The 24176-nt window shown below is 35.8% G+C and overlaps 2 protein-coding genes across 2 annotated transcripts; one reads left to right on the top strand and one right to left on the bottom strand.

Moving 5' to 3' along the window:
• Positions 1-93: 93 nt before the first annotated feature.
• Positions 94-14968, top strand: CCDC63 (Coiled-coil domain-containing protein 63). Its single transcript, XM_051213835.1, has 11 exons — positions 94-147; positions 3796-3979; positions 4035-4224; positions 4704-4838; positions 4883-5064; positions 5102-5292; positions 7603-7784; positions 7841-7951; positions 10163-10417; positions 12284-12393; positions 14359-14968. The coding sequence occupies exons 2-11, from the start codon at positions 3825-3827 to the stop codon at positions 14546-14548; spliced, it is 1701 nt and encodes a 566-aa protein (XP_051069848.1). The 5' UTR covers positions 94-147; positions 3796-3824; the 3' UTR covers positions 14549-14968.
• Positions 13389-23891, bottom strand: MRPS26 (mitochondrial ribosomal protein S26). Its single transcript, XM_051213834.1, has 7 exons — positions 23701-23891; positions 22283-22399; positions 22146-22248; positions 21856-22111; positions 19169-20776; positions 13717-13930; positions 13389-13675 (listed from the first exon to the last, which is right to left on the bottom strand). The coding sequence occupies exons 2-5, from the start codon at positions 22371-22373 to the stop codon at positions 20576-20578; spliced, it is 651 nt and encodes a 216-aa protein (XP_051069847.1). The 5' UTR covers positions 22374-22399; positions 23701-23891; the 3' UTR covers positions 13389-13675; positions 13717-13930; positions 19169-20575.
• Positions 23892-24176: the final 285 nt, after the last annotated feature.

The raw sequence follows: 24176 nt of genomic DNA, 5'->3' as shown, positions 1-24176 counted from the left end.
TGTGTAGGGGGTTTCAGGACTGTCAATATTAGTTCACAAAGTACAAGATCCCATCAGATTAGTATTGAATTTTGAATGACCTACATTATTGTCATAGTTACGTGTCGGACATTTTTCAATTAACCTTACCTGTTGTTATTGCTTTTTGTAAATGTTCGTTCCCTACAGAATCCAAATTACTGACTCTTATGGTTTTCATATCTGAGAGTTTTGTACATTGCTTATGGCCTAGTAACATTCTCAATGTATAACGGGAGCACATTGTACTTAAATAATTTGAAATTAATTTTCGATGAAATGAAGTTGAGTTGCACACATTTTTCCGAAAATACTATTGTTCTGCCACTCTTTTCATTCTAAGGTATGATTTTAAACTCAAAACGATGCTTTAAAGACTGAAAACCTTAGCTCTGTATTAATTATCGAGCATGGCCGAAGTCTTTCAGTCCTTACTACACAAATCTGAATCTGAAATCTGCATGCTTCCATATATGGTCAGTGACACTTTGAAGAAGTCAACTGAAAGTGTCGGCAATGCTAAGTAAACCCTAATTATTTAGCCCACTAATTTCTGGAACTCGCCTTGATCTTTTCAATGAATCATTTTTGAAGCTACTTACTTTCATGTGTTACTACTGAGCTTTCAGAAAAAGGAATAAGATATCAATGAACTTATGTTAATCCTTACAAATCGTGGTACTGTGCATACCCAACCACGCTCTGAACGTGACAACATAAGGGTTGTTATTGCGTGTTCTAGTAGACAATTCAAGCTATTCACTATTCTGTGAGAGTATAAAAAATCTAGACGTAAAAGATTCGATATTGGTTTTTAAACTTCCCTAGAATGTTTTCGCAGATGATCAGTCCTGAATGGGAGGAAGATTTAGGACACGTTAATACTCAGATCATTGTTCAGTATACGGTAAGCCATTATTATACTATTTCGTAACCTGCAACAAGATAACAGTAATACGTTGAGGCGCACTTGTTTTCTCTTATCGTTAGAAAGTTACTTATCTTGTCTACAGTTATATAATGGACTCCATAACGTTCCAGTTTTGATTTAGGACACAGATGGGAGTCCATGTTGAAAGGTTTACTAAGATCTGTGAAAAATACATCTACAGAATTACTTTCAATTTAGCTTTATCCCAATCTTCTCTCGCAGTGAGCAGGTTTTTCAAGCATGACAAGCTTATTCCAACTCTTAACTACATGTTTCGTGGTCTTCAGGACCCTTTCCAATCAATTTCAGTCGCCATGGGCACGAGGACTTGTGTACATTTTTCGTTTGTGCCTTACTTGCCTGTAGTGAATGTTGAACTTGCGTTTGCCTCCCTTCCACACACAAACCGTTATAAAACATTTAGCTGCAGCGAAATGGCAATGAGCCGTAGTCATAACTGACCATTTATCTAAGCCACTGTGAGAACAGATTAATATCAGAAACTACCCACTAATTTTGTGGTTTATTCGTTTTTAACTTCCCCCAGCCTAAAGAAATCGATACTTTTAGTTCAGCGTCTAAGTTGACACCTACAATGAGTAGCATATTTTGTGACGCTGCCTGTAGATTCGATTCTGTGATGAAAGGAAACTTGTAAATGAGGATAATTCTTACTTAACTATTTATGGCTTTTTCCTTGTCCTATTCTTTCATTATTTAAGATCCAATTGTCTTGCTACCGATGAAGCGATTGCAGCTCATATCGTTTAAAAACACTTAAGCGTGATGGAACTCTAGGGAACTACATACATTAATCCATGTTTCATGATGATTCTCAAAGTATTATGAGTAAGGACTTAGTTTGGAGACTTTCAGCTGAATTGTAAGTAATATAACTATGTCGATCTATGTGGATGAAGTCACAGTTAAGCTAAGAAGCATTATTCATATCTCAGACTAGTTAGATAAAGCAATGAGATTAGATTAAAGGTCATCTAACCCGTTATTTTTTTATTTTCTTGCATCAGCACAATTTATCACGAAAGATTCGATAATAATAGATGATGTTCTTTTCATAAAAAATACACCAAACGAAATTTCGCATCATTACTTAAGGAACATTAGTTTACAGTAATTTTAAGTACTGAAGTTTTCGTTGCACTTCCAGTCAACAGGAGACTTTTTATTTATGTGAGTAGATTCCATGAGACTTATGTTTCTTAGTCTTAATAAAAGTCAAATATATGGAATCCTGCTAAACATTTAACGAATGTTAGAGCAAAGGAAATTCACTGACTTCCTATTGTTCATAGAATTTGTTCAGCGAAAAATGAGAAGTTATAAAAAACTAATAATAAACAGTTATAGTCAGCTGACTTGCAAGAACTTTGTTTTTAAAACAGATAAAAATTAAATATATTTTTATATGAACCATTTCTAGTCTAAAATTAGTCTGACAAAACGTAATTACGAGACATTGTCACCTCCCTTTGATATATTTTTTCCTAAATCTACAAGCAAATTATAAGAGTGCTAATGAACAAGTGTTTACCAACCTATTACATTCATTTTAAAGGTTTAAAATCAATAACCCAACCGTTTCTGTTACCTTGACATGGTGGTCGAACTTGCCTATCGTAATGAACTATTCGAACTATACTGGCTGAAACAATCGTTTTTCAAGGTCGTATCATGACAAACAGGTCGGTTGAGGAACAGTAAGACTAAAAGCAGCAAAAATATAGGGTCGGAGGGTAAAGTTTTACTGCTGACTATACAGAGATGTGACGGCAGTAGGGTGTTTCCTACAGATAACCAGCATAACAGCTACGCTGCCTTAGAAAAGGTCCACCCTAAAAATGCACATCTCGCCTTATCCCACGGATATCCGTTTCCAGCGGTAAGGTTCCTACAAGTAAGGATCTAATAGAAAAATTACACACACAAAGATCGTGTGTGACCGGTCTCAATTAGTCGTCCCTTGGGCATTGCGGTCACCCTCTCATGTCCTTAAGAACAATTCTAATACAATTTCCTTTCTAGGTAAATCTAGAAGAACCTTTCCACGGTGTGCGAAACCGGGAAGTGATAACCGCTCTCATACCTCTAACAGCACTCAAGACCACTGTATTCGTGGTCAATTTCCCTCTTTAATTCCTATTCACCATGCTTTGCAACTCATCCAGTACTATGTGCCCACAGTCATATGCTTCACTGTGGTATTGCTGGTTTTCAGATTACACATTTATATGTGGTATCTCTTGGCATAATTCAAACTGGTTCAAAAAATTGGGAGGTATATCATTCCTAAATTTCCATTATAAAATATCATTTGTATATTGATTGTCATTCTGCTTATGAAAGTAAAAAGATAAGAAGTTTGAATTATGAGATGATATTCGTAAACCAGAAGTTATAGAGCTATATCAAACTTTTATTGCGTCTTAGTCGAACTTTTGATGCGTTAAAAAGCAGCACATATTCCTTCAGTTTAGTCGGTACTATGGCGAGCAATAAGGCAAGATCTATACTACTAATTCAGTAGTGAGAATCGAACAGGAAAAATGTTGAACTAGGAAACTATCAACTAATTTACATTCTGTTTTTTGATTTCTGTCACAGTAGAATAAATTACCAATATCCCAGTACATGTAATTGCAATATGGGGTCTAAAAAATTTACTGAAAATTGTAAGACCATAAAACACAGAATTTCACCATGTCTTTGGTCAGTTTCGACAGCTTGACTCCAACCGCTTTGGAAAATAAGTAGTTGTATTATTATCGATTATTTTTTATTGTTCAATATGATAAACCGATTGTAGGCATTAACCATTTTCATTTTAGATCTAGTTCAACATTATTTCTCCAGAAAAATGCCAAGACCAGCTTCAGCTCAATCTGAACAAGAAGACAATACTGATTTACTATTAATTGAAGAATATGAACGATTAAATAATCAATTAAGAATATTACAAAATGAACGTCAAAAACAAACTGAAGAATTTACTGTTAAACTAGGAAAATATAAGTAATGTTATGATAATATACATAATTATTTTACCAAAAACAAAACCAAAATCTAGAAAAGCTACAGAAATATTAGAAAAAGAAAATGAAGAAATTAAATGTTTGTTAACATTAGTAGATAGCGAACAAAATAGAAAACAAGATATGAAATGTATTGAACAATTAAAACAAATTTTAAAAGAGCAAGATAATATACAATTACAAATTGATGAATTAAAAACTTATGGAAAACGTTTAGATAATGAGGTAAGCAAAATAAATAAATTTCAACGGTTAAGATCATGAGCTAGTTGAAGCTAGACCACCATGGGAAACCTGGAAGCACTGGACGGCCGTCTCGTCCTATCTTGGGACTCCTCAGCAGTGTGCATCCACGACCTCCCCTCCCCAGGACCTACTGGTTTCGCGCACGAGCAGTTAACCACTGGACCACCGACCCGGCATCCAACGGTGTTAATGTCTAACTTCAACTAATCCACGAAATCGAGCGACATATCCACCATTGTCTTCAGAGAGTTACTGATAGGTCCTGGGCTCGAATCTCGCAAGGGACAAGGTCGTGGAGGCGCACTGCTGAGGGGTCCCAAAATAGGACGAAACGGCCGTCCGGTGCTTCGAGATTTCCCATGGTGATCTAGCTTCAACTGACCCATAATCTTAACTATTGAAATTACTATAATAACTCATCTAAAATAAATAAATATTTACTTTTTTTAAAAAAATAGACACGTAAAATAGAAAATCTTATCCAAGAAAAACAACAAATTCGTATGATACAAACTAAAAAAGAAACTGAGACCAATGAATTAAAATTACAAATTGAAAAAAAATTAGTTACTATGGAAAATAATTTACATGAAGTAATTAAACATACGCACACAAAAAAATCTTTTTTTGTTTCTAGAAAAATATGAAATTTTGTGATACATTAGCATATAATAATAAAATACGCCATGAAATAGAATGTGCTAGAAATGAACGAAATATTTATTATGCAATACATCAAAAATTAAAAGATAAATTAATACATTTAAATAAATTAAAAATTAAATTAATTCAACAAGCAAGTCTTACATATGATCAAAGGTAAGATTATTATTATTATTGTTATTATTAATTTAAGAGCGGATGCCAAAAATAAAAGTAATGCATTAAAAGAAAAAAATGATAAAGATAATATTGGATTTGAAACTGAAATGAAAGATTTACAAAGAATTATTGATCATAATGATCAATTAAAAAAATTTATGACAATTAAATCAGATGAACGTTTAGATTGGAAACAGAAAGCAGAAAATCGTCGACGTAAATATGGTAAGTATGAACCATTTATTATATAAAGTGAATGTACTATTATTATGTTTTGATTGAGATCATGAACTGATGATGTTAGACCACCATTGAAAACCCTGAAGCACTGGACAGTCGTTTCGTCCTATTGTGGGACTACTCGGCAGTGCGCATCCACAGTCGCGCTCGCGGGATTCGAACCCAAGTCCTTTGGTTTTCAACCCTCGAAGTTCTAGTGAGAAGCCGTGACCAGTAGAGTTAATCTGCGTCGGGTAGAAACAGGTGTCTATCTCAGTACAATGGAAGATGGTCGCGCAACTTCGTGGATTGGTTGATGTTAAACACTAACACCATTAGATGCCGGCTCAGTGATCCGGTAAGTTAAGCGTTCGCACGCGAGACTGAAGGCCCTGAGTTGGAATCCCCCGAGCGGGATCGTGGATACTCACTACTGAGGAGTCCCATAATAGGACGAAGCGGTCGTCCAATGCTTCCAGGTTTTCAATGGTGGTTTAACATCAATGGGCTCATAACCTCAATCAAATCTTAACAATCTCCACAACCCCTAAACTGTTAATGCATTATATTATTTAATTAAAAGAAAGTTGTTATTCTTTATTTCGGTTAGATATAAGCAACATAGAACCTGGTACAAATGTACATGGGTTCAGCACAACGAGATGAAATTATTATAATATAAAAAAATAGACTCATCAACAGAGTGTCACAAACAGTGGTGATAGGAAAGATTAGGAAAAGGAAATATGATTCACGGAAAAATTATGAGTTTACAATATAAGATTATATTGAAGCCCAGTATCAAAGTGAGGAAAAAAAGTGAAAGCGTGTGTCCCATTTTGATCGATTCCAAACTACATCATTCAAATTCTCTAACTATCGATTACAATAATTGAGCCAAATTTGTCAACTTGGGCATAGGGGGTTACTAAAATTTACAGCATACTTTTATGAAATTTCACGCTGTACATACTATTGATAGATAATGTACTGGTCTATTCACAGACGTCTATTTGAACAAGATATATATATTGAATATAATTACTCACTTTAAAATATATACAGATAAAGTAATTGCGTTAAACATTTTGATTGATCAAATAAATTGCAAAATATAACATTCGGTATGACAGCATATATAATAAAGATCCAGTTTTTATGAGCCAAATGAAAGGCGAACGTATAAACTGAATATTTAACTGTAAATTAACTACCGTATTAAACTCTGAATTATGTTACCTAATATTACCAGTCGCTTGTACTAAGACGGCAGTTGACAATACTTTAGCCTTCTTCTATAAGTTTATGAATTGCTGTCGATGGTGTTACCAACTTTTGCATCTAATGATTAATTAGTTACGCTGCAAAATTGATTGATCGCCGAATACTAACTAATCTCATATTTATCTAATGCTTTAATATGGATAAAAATTTACCAAACAATTCTCAATATGACCATTAGTTTAAATAACTCAAAATTTTTTGCTCTGTTTTGGGATGTCAGATGGTCAATAACATCTTAGACTGTGAACCTGTGTAACCTGGATTAATCCCTTTAAGGTTCTAGGTATACCTTGTTGACTAATGCCTACTAACTTCAGAGTTTCTTACTGACTACCTCAAATCATCTAACATCTTGAATTATATTTTATTTAAAATTGCTGTGGAACCGAAATTCATTGGATTTAAAATTTATGAACTGAATGAAATCACTTCCATGTTTATTACTACTGTAGTGAAGGAGAACACAGGTGAGGACATCCGAATCAGAATTAGCACAACATTACAGATTTACTTGGTAAAACAGAAAAATCATACTATAATATCCAATTTGCAAAATGTTCAATAATTGTCTCGAACTTCATTGTTCTTGCATTTCTATACTAATAGCTTTCTATACCCGTTCTTCCTTTCTTGCTCTTCCCAATCTTCTGCTGCCAGACATTACATTCCTGACTCGCGTTATATACTAATTATGTCAATATCAGTAGCACGCACCACACTACTACTGTTTTAAATAATAATAAAGGAATTCGCCCATATTTACGTATATTTTTTCCATCTAGTTAGTTGTCTTATTGTATTATTAAGGTAGAATGAAGTGAAATGCGATTTTGCAAAGTTCTATTTTTTCATGAAATGGTAAACACTGTACTCAATGGTTGAATATCATAGATGAATTACTTGAATGAAGTATTTGTCTTTAGTGATGCTCTAACAAATCTCATAGTTATATTCACCGTAATTCACTAAATATCTAAATGAAATTATTAATATTATCGTTACTAAATGCACTTTTAAAAAAAATTTATTTAGGTGCTACTGGTGAAATAGCACAACAACAGAGAAGTATAAAAATTCAAGAATATGAATCAGCAATGAATCGTTTACAACTAATCACTAGAAAATCTGATGTTGAACAAATGACTAGATATTATAAACGTAATGAAGATGATAACTTTACAATGTTTAAATATGTGACTGAACTAAATAATCAGGTAAAAAAAAATAATAACTAATTAATAATACACTTAAACAAATTATATATGATTAGATTGAATGCTTAAATGATAATATCATAAATATAGAGAAAACAATTAATGAATACGATGAAGAACAAAAAGTGTTTGAAAGACAAAGAGTTAATAAAATGACTGAATTACAGGTACGTTTTTTGTTTGTATTACTACTTATTTTGCATATTAAAATGATTGATCTATCAATTATAGCAATCCATAAATCAAGAATACATTTGTGTGGTCAACACCGAGACACACATTCTATGTAAAGATTAATGGTACTATCCTGATTTCTCAAACTGAAGTAGATAGATCAGGGTTAAAAACAGAAACTTAGTTGTTGGAAATCAATAGATATGATCTCTTATCCGCAAGTTTTACAAAACAAAGCCTGATATATTCGACTTGGAATTTCATTGGTCTAATACTAATCTGGTTATTTTAAAAAAGTGAATCCGAACATCCCGATACAATCGAAAACTTTACAAACATTGTACCATTACCAAGTTATCCAATCATAACCACCTTGAATAGTTTAACTAAGTAATACAAGTGAAAAATGGAAAAATGAACATACAATGAAGTTAATAAAATTACATTTTCTTGTAGATATGTAAGTTGTTGACGCTTCTCGGTTTCTCTCAATATGGATGAAGATTTCATCTTGAGAAACTTGTGAACAAAATCCAGACGATATTGATGAAACTATCGGAAGCAATGAGCTAGCTCAAAAAGGACCAGCTACAGATGACGTTTCCATGGGCAACTGACTTTGTAATATTAAATCCATACTGTTCAAAATATATCATCAAAAGTTATTGAGCCAGAAAGTTGCCTAGCATTTTTTTAAGGACTGATGTTTTTTACTCATGTTTATGTTAGGGGAACATACAGGGAAATGCTTATCTTCAGTAAGAGACATCCCATTGGGATTAAACGACAGAACAAATTTCCACTTGGACTTTGTTAATTTATTCTTCATAAGACTGATACAGCTATCGTTCCTGTATCAATCTAACGTTTGATACGTACTATAATTTCATTTAACCTTGATCTCATTTAAATATAATTCAATCCTGAATTCACGACTGCAGTAGATACTGGTCATACTTTCAAAAAAAGAAGCAACAAGGAGTTATGAAGTTAAGTTATATCATAATAATGTTCGTCGTTCTGTTCAGTAACATCAGTAGTGAAGACGCACTGCTGCATGACATGCAATAATGGTCTATCAAAGTATGAGAAATATGCGATCACATGATACAGTGATTATTTAGGCTAAGGACATCTTACTCGACTAAATTTAAGGTTGACAACGACCTATTTAGATCCATCCAACTTAAAACGTTCAAACGTAAAATGCGTTTACAAGAATCAGTGATAAATACGTCCAACAGTACACATTTGTACGACTCACCTCTTAAAAACACTTGGTAGTTAGCAAATTACGAAATTCAATCTTTAAACTAACATACAGAGCTATTAATATCATCCAACATGACATATTGTTAACCCGACGGTAAATACTCCACCATTCAGAGGCGGCTCAGTTAGTCTTATGTCGAAACGAAAAATCAAATTTGCTATGAGTAAGACATTTTACGCAGCTCAACTGATCATCATTAAAGGGGTCTATGTTCATGCGAAATCACAAAGATCGAGTAAATAATTATGTCATATTGCATCATATCTATCAGTTTTACATATATGTGCGGAAACACGGACATCGGGAGGAACAATTATGATATAAACGCAAGGGTGGCTGATCACACACTTAAATGAATGTCAAAACAGTTAACCCCCAATGATTGAATAAGAAAATGGAGAAGATAACTACCTTCCTCCATTAGGAATCATTTGGTTGAAACTGATCACACGATTGATATCAAGTCAAACTTTTTGTTATTAAATAAATGGCGTATACTGAGGTTTCTTGAAGAACTGGTTGGACGAAGACTGAAACCCTCTTTATGTATCCTGAAACAGTTTGTTCTCACATCCTAACCTACCCTGGTAATGCTGATTTATTATCCAGCGTGGTTTTCACACTATGTACTTTATTACTATTATTGTCTTGGTTTCCTCTTACGTTCCGGTTTGTCTAGATGATCTTTTGTTTTATCGTGTGTAATGTCTTAATGGGTATATTTGTGATCAGATTGTCCGAAATGTTTCAAGCATATATGTCACATAGTTCGGATAACCTTTACCTTTGTCGTTGCATTATCCAAACTTATCAAGGGATTGACTTTTTAAGCATACATTTTTGCCGGATCCTGTTATGTCTATGATTGACTGTATAATGTAAAATGTCATACTCTTTATAGTTTCTCCCTTTATATTTTCGCATTCATTAGGCACAAATCAAGTCCGATAAAGAAGCAGCTAATACAGCTGAAAATCGTACAATACATATACATAAATTATTAGATCAAATTAAAACAGAAATAAAACAGTTAACTATAAAACTTGGTTGTGATTTATCTGGAATAACCGAAATGCTTGGCGGTGATGGTGATCAAATAACTGAAAGAAATTTAATGCTTTATCTTAACGTATTAGAACAAAGAGTAGATGAATTATTATCAGTTAAATGTTATTCACAAACTAAAGTAAGAAATAGTAATAATATTTTATTCAAAACCTTTGATATTTAGCGATTATTCACATTTGTAGAATTCCCTGAAACATACGGGAAGTCAGTAGTGGTCCGAATACTTCAACAGTGACTGTGGATCCAAGTGAAAGGAGATCGATTCCACCAGGGAATACCAATTCCCTCATTACTACACGTACACATTGCTGACAGGTGCTGTGCAGCACTAAATTTTGGCCCAGAATTTCCTGTCGACTTCCGATCTGAACACTCTATGCTAGAACACTCGTTTTGTTATGACACTTTGGTATCGCTCGTGATTTAATTTTGTTCATAGTTGGTTACAGTTATCAGTGTCGTTTGGGATACGAGTTTTATTCTTTTCCGATAAGTTAATGTCAATTTTTCATTTTACGTCAGATGCGGTACACAACTAACGGCACTTCAATATGTAGAACCCTACATTCGCAAATCAAAAGACGGTAAAAGTAGGGGAGGTGGTTGTTAGGTAAGAATCAAAAATGGACAGAAAAACATGGGGTATTTATAGCTATTAGTATCGGGTATCAAATCATTATGAGTCAGCCAATCCGCAAGTATACCAGTTATACTATTGTCCAATCGTAGCGTGCCACGTTGTTATTCTAGAAGGCTCTATCAGGTTCTGGTTAGACGGAATCTCTTCGGATACTTGAGAGCCTCTGGAGGCTTTGTCACGCTTTTCTTGGCTGTCCCAGCGATCGGGTACTTAATGCCAGATTCATCTGTTCGGTGAGGCCCAGATATTACCTAAACGAGTTATTTTCATTTCATTATAACCTTCATTAAATACAAATACATTTACATTCGAAATGTTATCACATAGTGATAACGGGAGGATCGAATAACGTTAGTTAATAATAATTTATCGATCCATGAAACAGTTTGCAATGACTGATATTATGAAATATAATATTTATATAATTTCTAATGCTGGAACATCTTAAACAACTAAAACAAATGGAAACAAAGTGAAAGAAGATCAAAGATGCTTGACAAATATATCAGCTACTTTATTTGTGTAGATTTTTGTGAGTATTCGTTGAAACTGATTCTAGACCATCTTAATAAAATACTAGGCCTACTTTCAAAGGTTTTTCGATTGCTTCAAACTAATAAACAATTTACATACCTTTTTGTAATGAACTGTATCACTCAAGTTGTTGTTAAAGGCAGAAATTGTTCAGCTTCTATTAGGATATGTACGTTCTGAGAGGACCGCACTGATATTCCTACTTGGTCACAAGTTTTTATTAGAGCCAGATAGTTGGTGTTTGGAGTATAAGATACTGCATTCGGATCTCAATATAAACATCAATACATGTCCTGGATTCCGCTGGCAGTCATAATCTAACTTAAATAAGTTCTGTATAATAATAACACCGTCAGATAATTTTTGTGTGGTGATGTTTTCATGTTTGTGTTCTATAGGCTTACTGAGTGAAATAGTCTGATAATCAACGATGTACAGCCCAATAATATTTACTCTGAAAAAGTTGCTTCCATTAAGTCACGAAACATCAAAAATATATTTTTTCTACCGATTGGGATATAACATAAATATACTTATTATTAACTCTCTACTCAATGCTCAATTTATTTGAAACTGTCAAGTCCAACCTTGGTATTTATACCTATGAAATAATTTGGTAGGATTTGTTAGTTCCAACAGTTTCCACCCCGTATTCCCATAAAATTATTCCAGTTAATATGTAATCGACATACTATAACATAAATTCATAATTTTAAGCATAATGACTATGTCGTTTAAACAAACCAATGTATTTGTTTATATTGTGTCATTTACTGAATTGACAAAATAGATTCTATAACAACATTTTAGGGACATAGTGATGAGATGATTCAAGAAAATCCGAAGATAACTTTGGCAACAAATTTCATGGAAACCGTAAGAACAAACAGAGATACATCACTTGTGTTACCATCTTTACAGTAAGTGGATATGTTCTTTGAAATTTAAAACTAAATGTCTGAAAACTTTTTATTGGAGTAAAATACATTTCACTGGTTAAAATCATGAGCCGATTGAAGCTAGACCACTTCGTGGATTGGTTGAAGTTAGACATTAACACCGTTGGATGCCGGCTCAGTGGTCTAGTTGGTTAAGCGCCTGACGCGAGACTGATAGGTCCTGGGTTCGAATATCGCGGGGGGGATCGTCGATGCACACTGCTGAGGAGTCCCATACTAGGACGAAACGGCCGTCCAGTGCTTCCAGGCCTTTCATGGTGTTCTAGCTTCAATTGACTTATGATTTCAACCAGTGAAATTTCCAAAAATCTCCACAAGAACCCATTCTGATAAAATACATTTATGTGGATATTTTTAAGCCTGTTATTTATTTCGGTCTTACACATTTGTATGCTCCAACTCGCATGATGTAATCATCCAAGAATAATAAATCATATGAATACCTTCTAATAATATGTAAATTACTCTAGAATATGAATATATTTTATTTTTATTTTTATCATTCCTAGCATTTTCACTATATTTTCATGTCAGTAAGATTATTACTTTAACAAATATCTCAACAACTCACTCCGTAACCTTAATTAATATCTGAAAAATGCTCAATGATAATTTTTTATTTTTATCATGAAGCAATGCATATTGCTACTTGTGTAAGAGATTTATTCTAACTTCTGGGAAAACAAATTACACTAATCATCCCAGTTATCCTATTACACACTTATTTGACATTGTCAATTACTCAAGTGTAGTATTGATCATGTGTGTACGATAGTACGTATGCCTTTAATACACTTATTTGTATCTCGCGCTTATTAAAGTTTGATCACCTAGTTGTTCTCTGAATCAGTGAACAGCCAAACTCTATTGCTTTATACATTTGCCGAATGTTTTATTGTCTATCTGTCGTTTAATATTAGCATGTCAGAAATATACTTATTCTAGATACGATTGATGTTCGACTTTCATTATCTATGTTGTATTAATGTGATTTATAAACAGAATGTACGCAACGTAAATAAAATATGTATCACATTAGCATCTATATAGCTCCGCCAAAATAGCGTCAACAATGTGCACTAAAAGCATCATATTCTCGACCGTATATAATGTGATTGACTGAATCTAGACGTGTATACGAGTGGATCCCGGCACAGTGGTCTAGATGTCAGAATTTCACATGTGAGACGGAAGGTTCTGAGTTTGACTTCTCGTTCCGTCCCAAATGTCCAGCTCAACTTCACTAAATAAAATATAATAAACTTTTGTTAGTAATTATATTACTGTTTGTGACTATAAGCATTTGAAGCTGATAAGAAGCCTCGAAATGAAATTAAGCCATTTTATTCTTCAAATCTTGTCACCGTTGCTATGTTTGAAGATATTTTATTTGTAGACATGCTCTATTCTTTATTGACGAAGTTTATTTCAGTCTTCAAAGCTTTAATTCTGGCCAAAAATGTTGATTCTCGTGTGCTAGAGTTACAAAGTTATTCATCTACATAAACAAAGATTACTTTAGTTTGGATAACGAAAGCATAAATTTTTGAATAAAGAAAACATTAAATTAAACCATAGATAAGAAAAATATTGGTCAATAGTGGAATTCCGTGAATTGATACTCATCTAATAACACTATCTATTAAATAAGCTAATTAAAGGGCTTGGCCAAATTGAATGTAAACAAACTTAAGTATAGGAAAAGTGATAGAAGTATACATTGTACGTGGAAAAATGAATTTTTGAACCGTAAAGATCACAGATCCACGCTTTAAAAAATTATCCAGAATAAAAATAATTAGTTGGTGATTTTCAACTTCTCAATGCATAATCCACTTGTTGAATCAAAAATATAAGTAGCACACATCAAACTATAACATACTAATCATATAAAATTTCATATTATACTTTTTTCTATACTCTAAGAGATGAAGATGATACAAATGATGATGAAAATACACCAACATCAATTCGTCCATTATCACAAGCTGAAATAATTGGTCGAGTTACACGTCAATTACAAAAATTGGAAGCGAAACACCATCCATCTATGAATACAAATAAAACTTACAGTCGTGTGTCATCACCTAATAGGCGACTAAAAATTCGTATGTAAATGAAAACGAATTCTTCTTTAAATAATAATAATAATTATAGAGTATCGACTAAGACATTACTTTTTGAAAGATGTAATGATACCATCCCATTTTTAAGTAGGGAAAAAATATGCATTGACTTACATATTTGAAATACACACTGCATGATTGATCTTATAATCATGATTAATTTAATTGTTATAGATAAAAATAATATTATTATTGGATTAATTTCCTTGTTCTGTGATATAGATTTCGACACATACTGACTTCACTTGGAGAACTGATGGAAACCAAGAAACATTGGGTAGTTATTTAACCATAGTTTAGCACTCCTTATCATTGTGAACACTTATGATCTCACCAAAGACTAAGTCCTTAGTTTCAAAAGTTGTCGTCTAACTACTAATTCGAAATTAATCAATAGTAGACACTTATTCAATTCGGTCAGTTCTAGATATAGTGTGTCACATTTACTGTCATTAATAATATCTGTCTCAAGTTCAACATAGTTGAAGTGCACAAGTCATGAATTACCAGTGAAACGTCGGAAATCTACCTTAAAGTTAGCCCTTCAGTCAGTAACAACTTGGAACTTCGAGATGCAGTTATCGATTCCAATCCCGTAGTGGTAGAGGTAGTAAGAGTATAAGCAGTAATCGGAAAGATTAGGGTTCGAAGATGTTATTCAAGGAGTATAATACAGTGGAATAAATTTGGAAAGAAAATAAAGGACATGAAGGATTCAGAAGATTAGAATTTAGAAGAATACAAAGAGTGGATACACCTGCGCCATTGCAAACGATTTTGAGCCATTCCATTCAAGGTCCCTAACCATCGGTTGCTATCATCTCGTGGTCCCCAACCAGGTAGTCTACACCTACCAACATGACTCAGTTCACTTGTCAGTGACTTCATGGGTTTGCGCTATGTTTTCGTCTGGCCGCCCCTAGCTTTCTTCCAAATTACTCCTACACCACTGAACATCGCACGTCGAGGCAGTCGGTCGTTGGGAATACGTAGCACATGTCCCAGCCATCTCAACTGATGAAGTTCCACTGCCTCATCAATTGATTTGCCATCCTTACCTACTACCCGTTTCCTAACAACTGAGTTACTTACTCGGTGGTCCCAGGATGTACGAGCAATATTTCGAAGGCATTTATGATCGAATACTAGTAACCTACGGATATCCTCTACTCTTACCGGCCATGTTTCACTGCCATAAAGTAGGACGGAACGAACTAGTGCTCAGTAAACCTGTTCTTTAGTTGATAGACGGATATCTCGCCTACTCCATAAATAACGCAAGTTGGCAAAAGCTAGTCGAGCCTTCTGTATCCGTGCTGAGGTTTCGTCACACACTAAACCACAAGGGATGATGAGACTTCCAAGATAAGTGAGGCGGTCGACACGCTCAACTACTTCACTCCCTATCACTAGTTCGAGTGTCGATGCAACCCAATCCTGAAGTAACATTTTGCATTTCGAGGGAGAGAATCGCATCCCGAACATGCTTGCATTGTTGCTTAGAGTGGTCAGAAGACTCTGCATTTTGTCAGCGTCTTCACCAAATAAAACTATGTCATCTGCATATTCTAAGTCAACAAGTGAACCTCCTGGTACAAGTTCAACCCCTGGAAATCTAGACGAGGAAAGTGTTATGTCTAAAAGTACGTCGACCACAAAGTTGAACAAGAATGGGGAGAGTGGACAGCCCTGACGAACACCACTTGAGGTAATCAATTCTGATGACAGTTCGCCATAAGCTCTCACTCTACCAGTTGTGTTCGAGTAGAGAGCCTTTATAAGGTTAATGTACTTCTTTGGTACTCCTTTCAGTGACAAACACTGCCATAGAACCTCACGATCGACAGAGTCGAATGCCGCCTGAAGGTCGAGAAATACTACGATTGTGGGGCGTCTGAATGTGTGTCTGTGTTCTAGAACCTGACGTAGTGTGAATACCTGGTCTATACAACCACGCCCAGGTCGAAAACCAGCCTGATTTTCTGTAGTCTGCTCTTCACGAGCTTTAGTTAGGCGTCGAAGTATTATTGAAGCTAATATTTTAGACACTATATTAGTCAAACTGATTCCTCTGTGATTGTCACAAGAGGACTTTTGTCCTTTCTTATAAACTGGCACAATCAGTGATTGAGACCAGTCAGATGGGATTACTTCCACTTCCACTGAAGGCCAGTTGAACTGATCCCTAAAGTGTTCTGCCCATCGATCCAATCTCCGGGATTGAGAATGTATAATATCTCTATCTTTTTCTGGGATAGTTTCGCTAACAGTCGGGTTCCTAATACAGGTTTCCTTAACAAGTCTGAACAATTGTCTGCTATTACCTATTGCCGCTGCCTTTTTCATCTCTCTTGCTTTCGCTACCCACCACTGTTCGCGATCATTGCGTAGACTTCTTGTCAGCTTGCGCTTAAGCTGACTCCGCTCTTCATTATGTTCAGAGCCAGGTGGAATGAGTTTCCGAGCATCTATCAGTGAGATAGATGCTGTTGAGATCCAGTGTTTCTCCCTAACCTTCTGGTTTACCTTACTAGCAGATATCACTGCTGTTTCCACAGCTTTTCGGATATCATTCCATGCTGCATCGGGGTGGGCATCACATACATGGCTGCCTAACTGTTTTCCTAGTTGTTCCTGAAATATACTCTTAGCTTGACTGTCATTTAGTAGGCTCCTAAGAGGTTTCCTTGCAACGTCTTTCCTACGTCCAGTAAGACGCAAGCAAATACGCGCTCGCACTAGAGCATGATATGAATCTAGGCATGTGCTCCAGAATGAGCAACAGTCTTCTATCGAGCCCCTCCATCGGTGGCTGATAGCAATGTGATCTATTTGGGTCCAACGTTGGGACGAATTAGGGGGTCGCCATGTTAAAAGATGTTTTTCCTTATGCTTAAAGTTAGTATTTGCAAGGAAAAGGCGGTTATCTGAGCATAGCTGCAACAGATGGCCGCCATTATCTGTTCTTTGAGCCACGACACCATAAGATCCACCCAGGTGTCTTTCCCTATCGCTTAGTTTACCTACTTGAGCATTAAAGTCACCGGCCATTATTACTACATCCGAGCGCCTAGCTTTTCGGAGAAGGTCGGGGAACTTTCTGTAAAACTCATCTTTTACATCATCTGAGCTGCAGTCAGTGGGAGAATAGGCAGAGACGACTAAGAGGCAACGACGAGTGTCCCTATTTTTCCGGATTCTTACTGTTCCGTTCAGTCGGACAGCGCACGAACGACTGTCTACTGGGATCCACTCTAAGAGAGCTAGTTCTGCCCTAGGGCTCAATGCTATACCTACGCCGGCGAGGCCGCGGGAAGCAGAATCAGGGCTTCCAGATACACCAAGCGTAAATCGAGTTGGTTCGTTAGTTTGACATGGTGAGGTCAAATGAATGACAATACTGGGGTCACGTATGCGCGTTTCGGAGACGCAGCATACATCGGTGGCGCGGGATTCTAAAGTCCTAGCTAAGGAAGCCTGCTGTCCTATTTGGCAAAGTGTTCGTACGTTAAAAGCTCCTACGTATAGTTTAGAGCGTGGTTTCAGGAGACCAGGAATAGCGTTCCACGTACTCGAGTCGTTTGCCCTAGCGGTGCGAGGTGAAAAAAGGATGTGAGAAGGGTTAGTCGGGGAGATAAGAGTGGTATTAAGAGGTGTAGGAAGGATTTGAATGTGACCAACTTGGTCTCGTGTGCTGTTACAAGGATGAGGGCTGGTGTCACTTCCCGGCTGCCCGCACCGTGGAAGGGTATTTCTTGAGGAACCTGAAAAGGAATTCGGATCAATATCGGCCTGGGAGCGTGACCGCAGAGCCCAAGGGACAACTGTTTGAGGCCGGTCGCGCACGGCCTTTCTGAGGGAGGTTTTTAACGTGTTAGCTCCGTTCTTCAAAGGGCCTTACCGCCGGAGACGGAAATCCGTGAGGTAAGGTGAGGTGTGACATTTTTAGGGTCGACCTTTTCTAACCCCACCCCTCCTTGTGGGTAGGCAGCATCGCTGCAGATGCTGGTTGTCCGAGGGGAACACCTTACTGCTGTCACACCCCTCTACAGTCAGCAGTACGACTTCGCTCTCAGACCTTGAGTTGCTGCTTTTAGTCTCACTGTTCTCCAATCGACCTGCCTGGCATGGTAGAACCTACAGGAACATTTGTTCCAGCCAATATAGCTCGGTTGGGTCATCACGATAGGCAAGCCCGACCGTCATGTCAAGGTAGCAGCTACAGTCGGGTGAAGTTAGCCCCTGGTGAGCATGAAATTATCGTTCAATTGGTTGGTTTGAAAGATTTATTCAAATGTTAAATTCCTGGTTAATGTTGATAGCAATATTTGTGTTGTGAATTAGTATCTGACAGGTCAGTAGGATTCATAGATTTCTTCGGAAACCTGGCGGAGCATTAATATGTGATCAATCAAAGCACACTAAGGTTCGGAACTAGGGTTTCGCTGTTTAAAAGCCTTAGCTGCGTATTGGATGAATATTAAGACCAATATTTTAGAGACTATTAAGTAAACTAATTCTACTGTAGCCATCATAACCAGCGATCGAGACTAGTTAGCTAGGATAACATCTATATCCCAGACTCTAGCTAATATATCAACCAGACTTACTATTAAGACCGGGAGACCATCCTTAAAGATTTCCAGAAATGAACCATCAAGTTTAACTGGTCTGCCAAACTTTAAACTATCCATAGCTCGTAAAACTTTAACAAAACAATGTCATTCTACATGAGTATCAATAACCGGTGATTGATTTAACTCAGGTTCGTAGTTTTTGACAATATAAATTAAAGGTTTCCTGAAACTTCCAACATTTCAAAGTGTGAATATATAAGCAACTACTCCACATATCCTCTAACCACAATAGATCAATTTAATAATTTAATCCATTTACGAATGTAGTAAAAAACACGGGTTATGTTGTGGCCCTGTATATGACTCCAGTTAGATCGATCCGCTGATTGCTATCGAAATATACATCCTGGCTACCCTCATACATAACTAACGACTTAACTCGCGTTAGTGAATAACGAAACTAAAATAAACCAAACACAAGAATGGATTTTAAATACGTATATTTCATACAATCGTTGATCTGAACGGACAATTAGGGAAACGAAGCGAAACGGATCGGAGAAAGCATGTGAGACAATTCGATCTAACCAAACGTGACTCAATATTTGTAGTCAGACAAAAATAAGTTATGGACATGTGATGAATAGAGTAGGCAATATACTCACACAGTCATATAAAAAGTCAGGGTTAATAAGCGAATAAGTGACAAGGTCAAAATGTAGCTGGAGAAGAATGAATGGATTGGTCCGTCCATAAGCTAGAATAGTCTGGCTTGATACAGCACCAGTCACTACAACGTATGACTTAGGGAGTGGTGATTTAGTGACTATAGTAATCGGCTTTTAATCAGTGGGTTGTGGGTTAGATCCTCCCTCCATCTACTTTAACTTAGGCACTTAGGTAGACAAAAAAAGTTGCTAAAAACCGTGTATGACAAACCTGTGTTGAATGGATTTTTTGCAAAGTTAATTGTACTGAACTATAAGCCACATATTGAGTGAGGAATGATATTATTCAGCCTCAAAAACTTCTGTAGATAAATTGAATTTTAAAACTCAGCTCCATTAGTTGAGTGTTGGCTAATATGATATTCAACCGAAACATTGCCACAAGCGTGTTTTGAAAATGAACAAGAAACAACTGTTAAGTTAACCGCATTGGTAGTGGCTGTCGATATTTAAAGGGATTCCGGATAGAAACATAGAGGAACTTGGGATTCACCTATTTAGTTTAATATAACGTAAACAAGAGCATCATATATTCTGAACAGTTTTACCCTCAAAATAACGTACAGATGAACAGATGATTAAATTTTAAAGTGAACATACAATATGAAATAAATGGGTGTATTTTTTATGTACAAGGTATATATAATACTAATTATGAAATAAATTCATGCACAAAAACGCCCGAGAACGTGAGAAAAATTTCTACAAGGATTCATGATGTAGCAGACAAAGGTTCTTCTTGTATATTTTCCTCCACATCAACTTTATGAAGTTCGTTTTTTATTGGTTTTGTTCCTCGAACAATATTACCACTATGGTCAACCACGAAGTTATAATCAACAACATCACAATTCATTATTTCGTCAATTTTATCATCTAAATTTGTCTCCGTAATCATCTGTCCAGTTAACATCTGTAAAAAAATAAGTGTGTGGTAGTCAATTATAATTCCAAAGGACTAATGCAAAATGTCATTTTATCTCTGGTATCCCAACATGAAAGGTTCTTCGAAAATTTATGTGATCATTGAGATAATTTTCAGAAAGACTATAAATACTTTAATGGCGCATTTAGAGTAATGAATTAGCTTTTAAAACTTAACTTTTCATTTTAGTTTAGTGAGCTCAGACCATGCTTTAACTACTTCCGGTTGGGCAACTATTTATCATAACTAACCTTCATATAAACGTACTGCTTATACTTGATTACTTGAACTCGATTGCTGAGTTGCACCAGCTAGTTTATGAAAATGACAGACAACGTTAACGAGAAATATTTACATATTTATTTAAACACAAAGATTCAGCACAAATGGACATGAAAATAAATATGCCACACACAAATGTGAAAATGAGGTAGTGAAGAGACAGAGGAAGAATAGTGAGTATAATAAAAAAAACAAGTGAACAGCAATAAATGAACGAAAATAGTAAATAATGGGAGAAACAGTTCAGTTGAGGAAAACATAACCAAAAAGAATCATTTCAGCTAAAGAAATCGCTTTCAAATTTGTGAATATGGAAGGAAAATGTAGCACGATAGACATTTATTTGTATTTTGCGCCATGTCTGATAACATCTTCAGCTCTGAGAAATCAGGTTTCCCAAGTACATATCAGAAATGCTTTCACCGAAGCATTGTAAATCGGACCTTTTAAAGCCAGACTTACACCACGATGCTGCTAAGATAGCCCGGACTACAATAGGCCACTCTGATATTTACTATACGTAGATTGATCTCAGCTGACACATCACCACGACATACACACAGCTACCCAGATACAGAAACTTTTCGGCTACATTTAACGGCTTACAACTAAGGGTGAGTGCAGGCACAGGTTCCTACCAGTCTTGTAAAAGTACTTTGAATTTACGTGTGGATAACCAAAAATAGACATAGCTTATTTACACCGTACCTAATGTCGGGATACGTGTTCTACTAAAGAATGCTTAACATGCACACCTATATTTAACAATAAACAATCAAACTTACAGCTACTGTGTCAAGGTCAGCTTTTAATTTGTCTGATAACTTTGCTTGTTTATTTTCAAAATCAATTAGTCTATCAGTTTGCTTATCAATCAATGCTTTTAAGAGCCTTTCAAATTTATCTGTGGCTAGTAGAAAGGTCTTTTTGTTCCAGGTTTCTGTTAGCTCATGACGTCTATTACGCTCATGTTCATGATCTATTCGTGAGGCAGAAATAGCTTCCATTTGATGACGATTGATTTCATATCGAAAAAGACTCCTAAAAGCAAATGGGTGGTAACTACTAGACTAACCTGACGGCTTCATACTGCAATCGGTAATCAACCCACCATTTTTTGGAAAGTGCATCTTCCACTGGATCAACTGGGGTAGGTTGTCGTACTTTTAGAAATTTTCCTGTACAGAATAATGCATTCGATATAACACAAACCTTTCGCTTTTTGATAAACGCGAGGGTTTTTTCTAACTCGCTTGTGTCCTATTTCAACTAAAGTTTTAGCAAGAACTGGTAGCTTTGACATTATATAGGACCAAGAGCAAATGAAACCTGAAACAAATTCAAATATAAATACTACGCAACCTTGACCTAAATATGCAAGACTCTCTAGTCTATAGTCATTTACTGAAAACAAAATTGCCATTATTAGTACCGAAGATTAGACCTTTTTCCCCAACACGATTATCTTCATTTCACTATTGTGCAACGCCGAAAAAATGTTAAGTAATCCAGTTTTGTTAACACAGTTCATAAACTGGAACTACTAGGCATTGAGACTAATTTCACTCATGGTTTACTCATTTAAGCTAAGTGTGAATTCTAAATTTCTATTCATAGCAACTCCAGAGTTAGCCTAACACAAACTCAACCATAATTTTATTACAAGTCTAAAGTTTGATTACATTTACATTATTATAGTTAATTTCATTACATATTGATCGTAAGACAAAACAATAGCTTTTTATAGTCCGCTAACTTTTGAAATCGAGTAGAACAAGCGTTGGCCAGCTCTTGGCTTTGAAGGATGGTCTTTTTACTCGGACTGATGGAAGTGCATGAGCCTTTCAAAAGTTCTGGTTAGAAAATTTCGACATAATATACAACTGATGTTGACAGTTGCAGTTCTAATTCGAGCTTTGAAAAATTGCACTAACTGATTAGTTTTACGTAAGCAGACTCAAAACTTCGGGTCAAACACTTGATAGGATAACATGTAAATTATTATATCGGTTTACTTGAGTTCATACGACTACGAGATTTTGAAACCATATGAGGAAACTCCAATCATACCCACAAGTATGTATACACACATAAACTTGCGAAATAACCTTCACGTAGAAAGCTCCTCAGCTAATCTCGTGAAGTTCATTCAATACAAAATATTAAGACAGAAATTAAAATCCCCCCAGATACGAAATGTTAACTTAACGATGCTGACTACGAGATATTCAGTCATGAGCTGTGAAATTCAGCCTTAATACTTGGTGCTACCTCTGCCTAGGTAGTTTCGGTTAAGTCTTCAGCTTGTCTTTGTTGGGAAACAGAGGTACGGAACAAGCACTCAAACAGTTAAGTTGCAGCATTAGGGTTATCGGAATAAATACCACATAAAGTCATGAAAATCGAAAAACCACGAAAGAAATGATTCAACTCTTAAAAATGGTCCACTGATATACATTCGAAAGCTGTATTCATCAGGTAGTCGGTCAACTGATTAGATGATAAAATACATTAACGCCTTGAAAATAAAGTTATTTCGCAAGCTAAAGAGCAGTTTTTTAATGATCACACTTAATGATAGATACACATGAAAGGATGAGGATGAAAAAGTAGAGAGTAAACTGAACTACCTTAAGGACACCGAGACTTTCGACAAAAAGTGCAAAAGTACCGTATCATTGAGTTTTTCCGCGTCCCATTCAGATTCAGATTAAGATTTGTGTAGTAAGGACAGAAGGCCTACAGCCTATTTTATTCCTTTTCTAGTATGCTTCTGTGAGTGTCCAGTCTTCTCTTGAAAGAGTCAATTGAAGGTGCGGACACCACTGCTTCAGGCAGGAGGTTCCAAGTATTGATGACTCGGTGTGAAAACCTGTATGCCACGGGTATTTTGTTCGTTCTTGGCTTTTCTACTCGCCTGCTATGTCCTCTGAGGTGGCCCGATCTAGTGGGAAGAAAGAGAGAGAATAAGTTAGGTCCGAAATCATTTCTCAGTATTCTGTACATCAATATTAGATCTTCCCTTAGTCTGCGATAGGACAGAGTAAAGAGGTCCAGTTTTTCAAGCCGCTCTTTATATGATAAACCCCGGAGTTCCGGAATTGCA

This window comes from Schistosoma haematobium, chromosome 3 (assembly GCF_000699445.3).
Source record: "Schistosoma haematobium chromosome 3, whole genome shotgun sequence".
Classification (NCBI taxonomy): domain Eukaryota; kingdom Metazoa; phylum Platyhelminthes; class Trematoda; order Strigeidida; family Schistosomatidae; genus Schistosoma; species Schistosoma haematobium.
The sequence above is the reverse complement of the archived record's forward strand: the minus strand, read 5'-3'. Positions and strand labels throughout refer to the sequence as shown.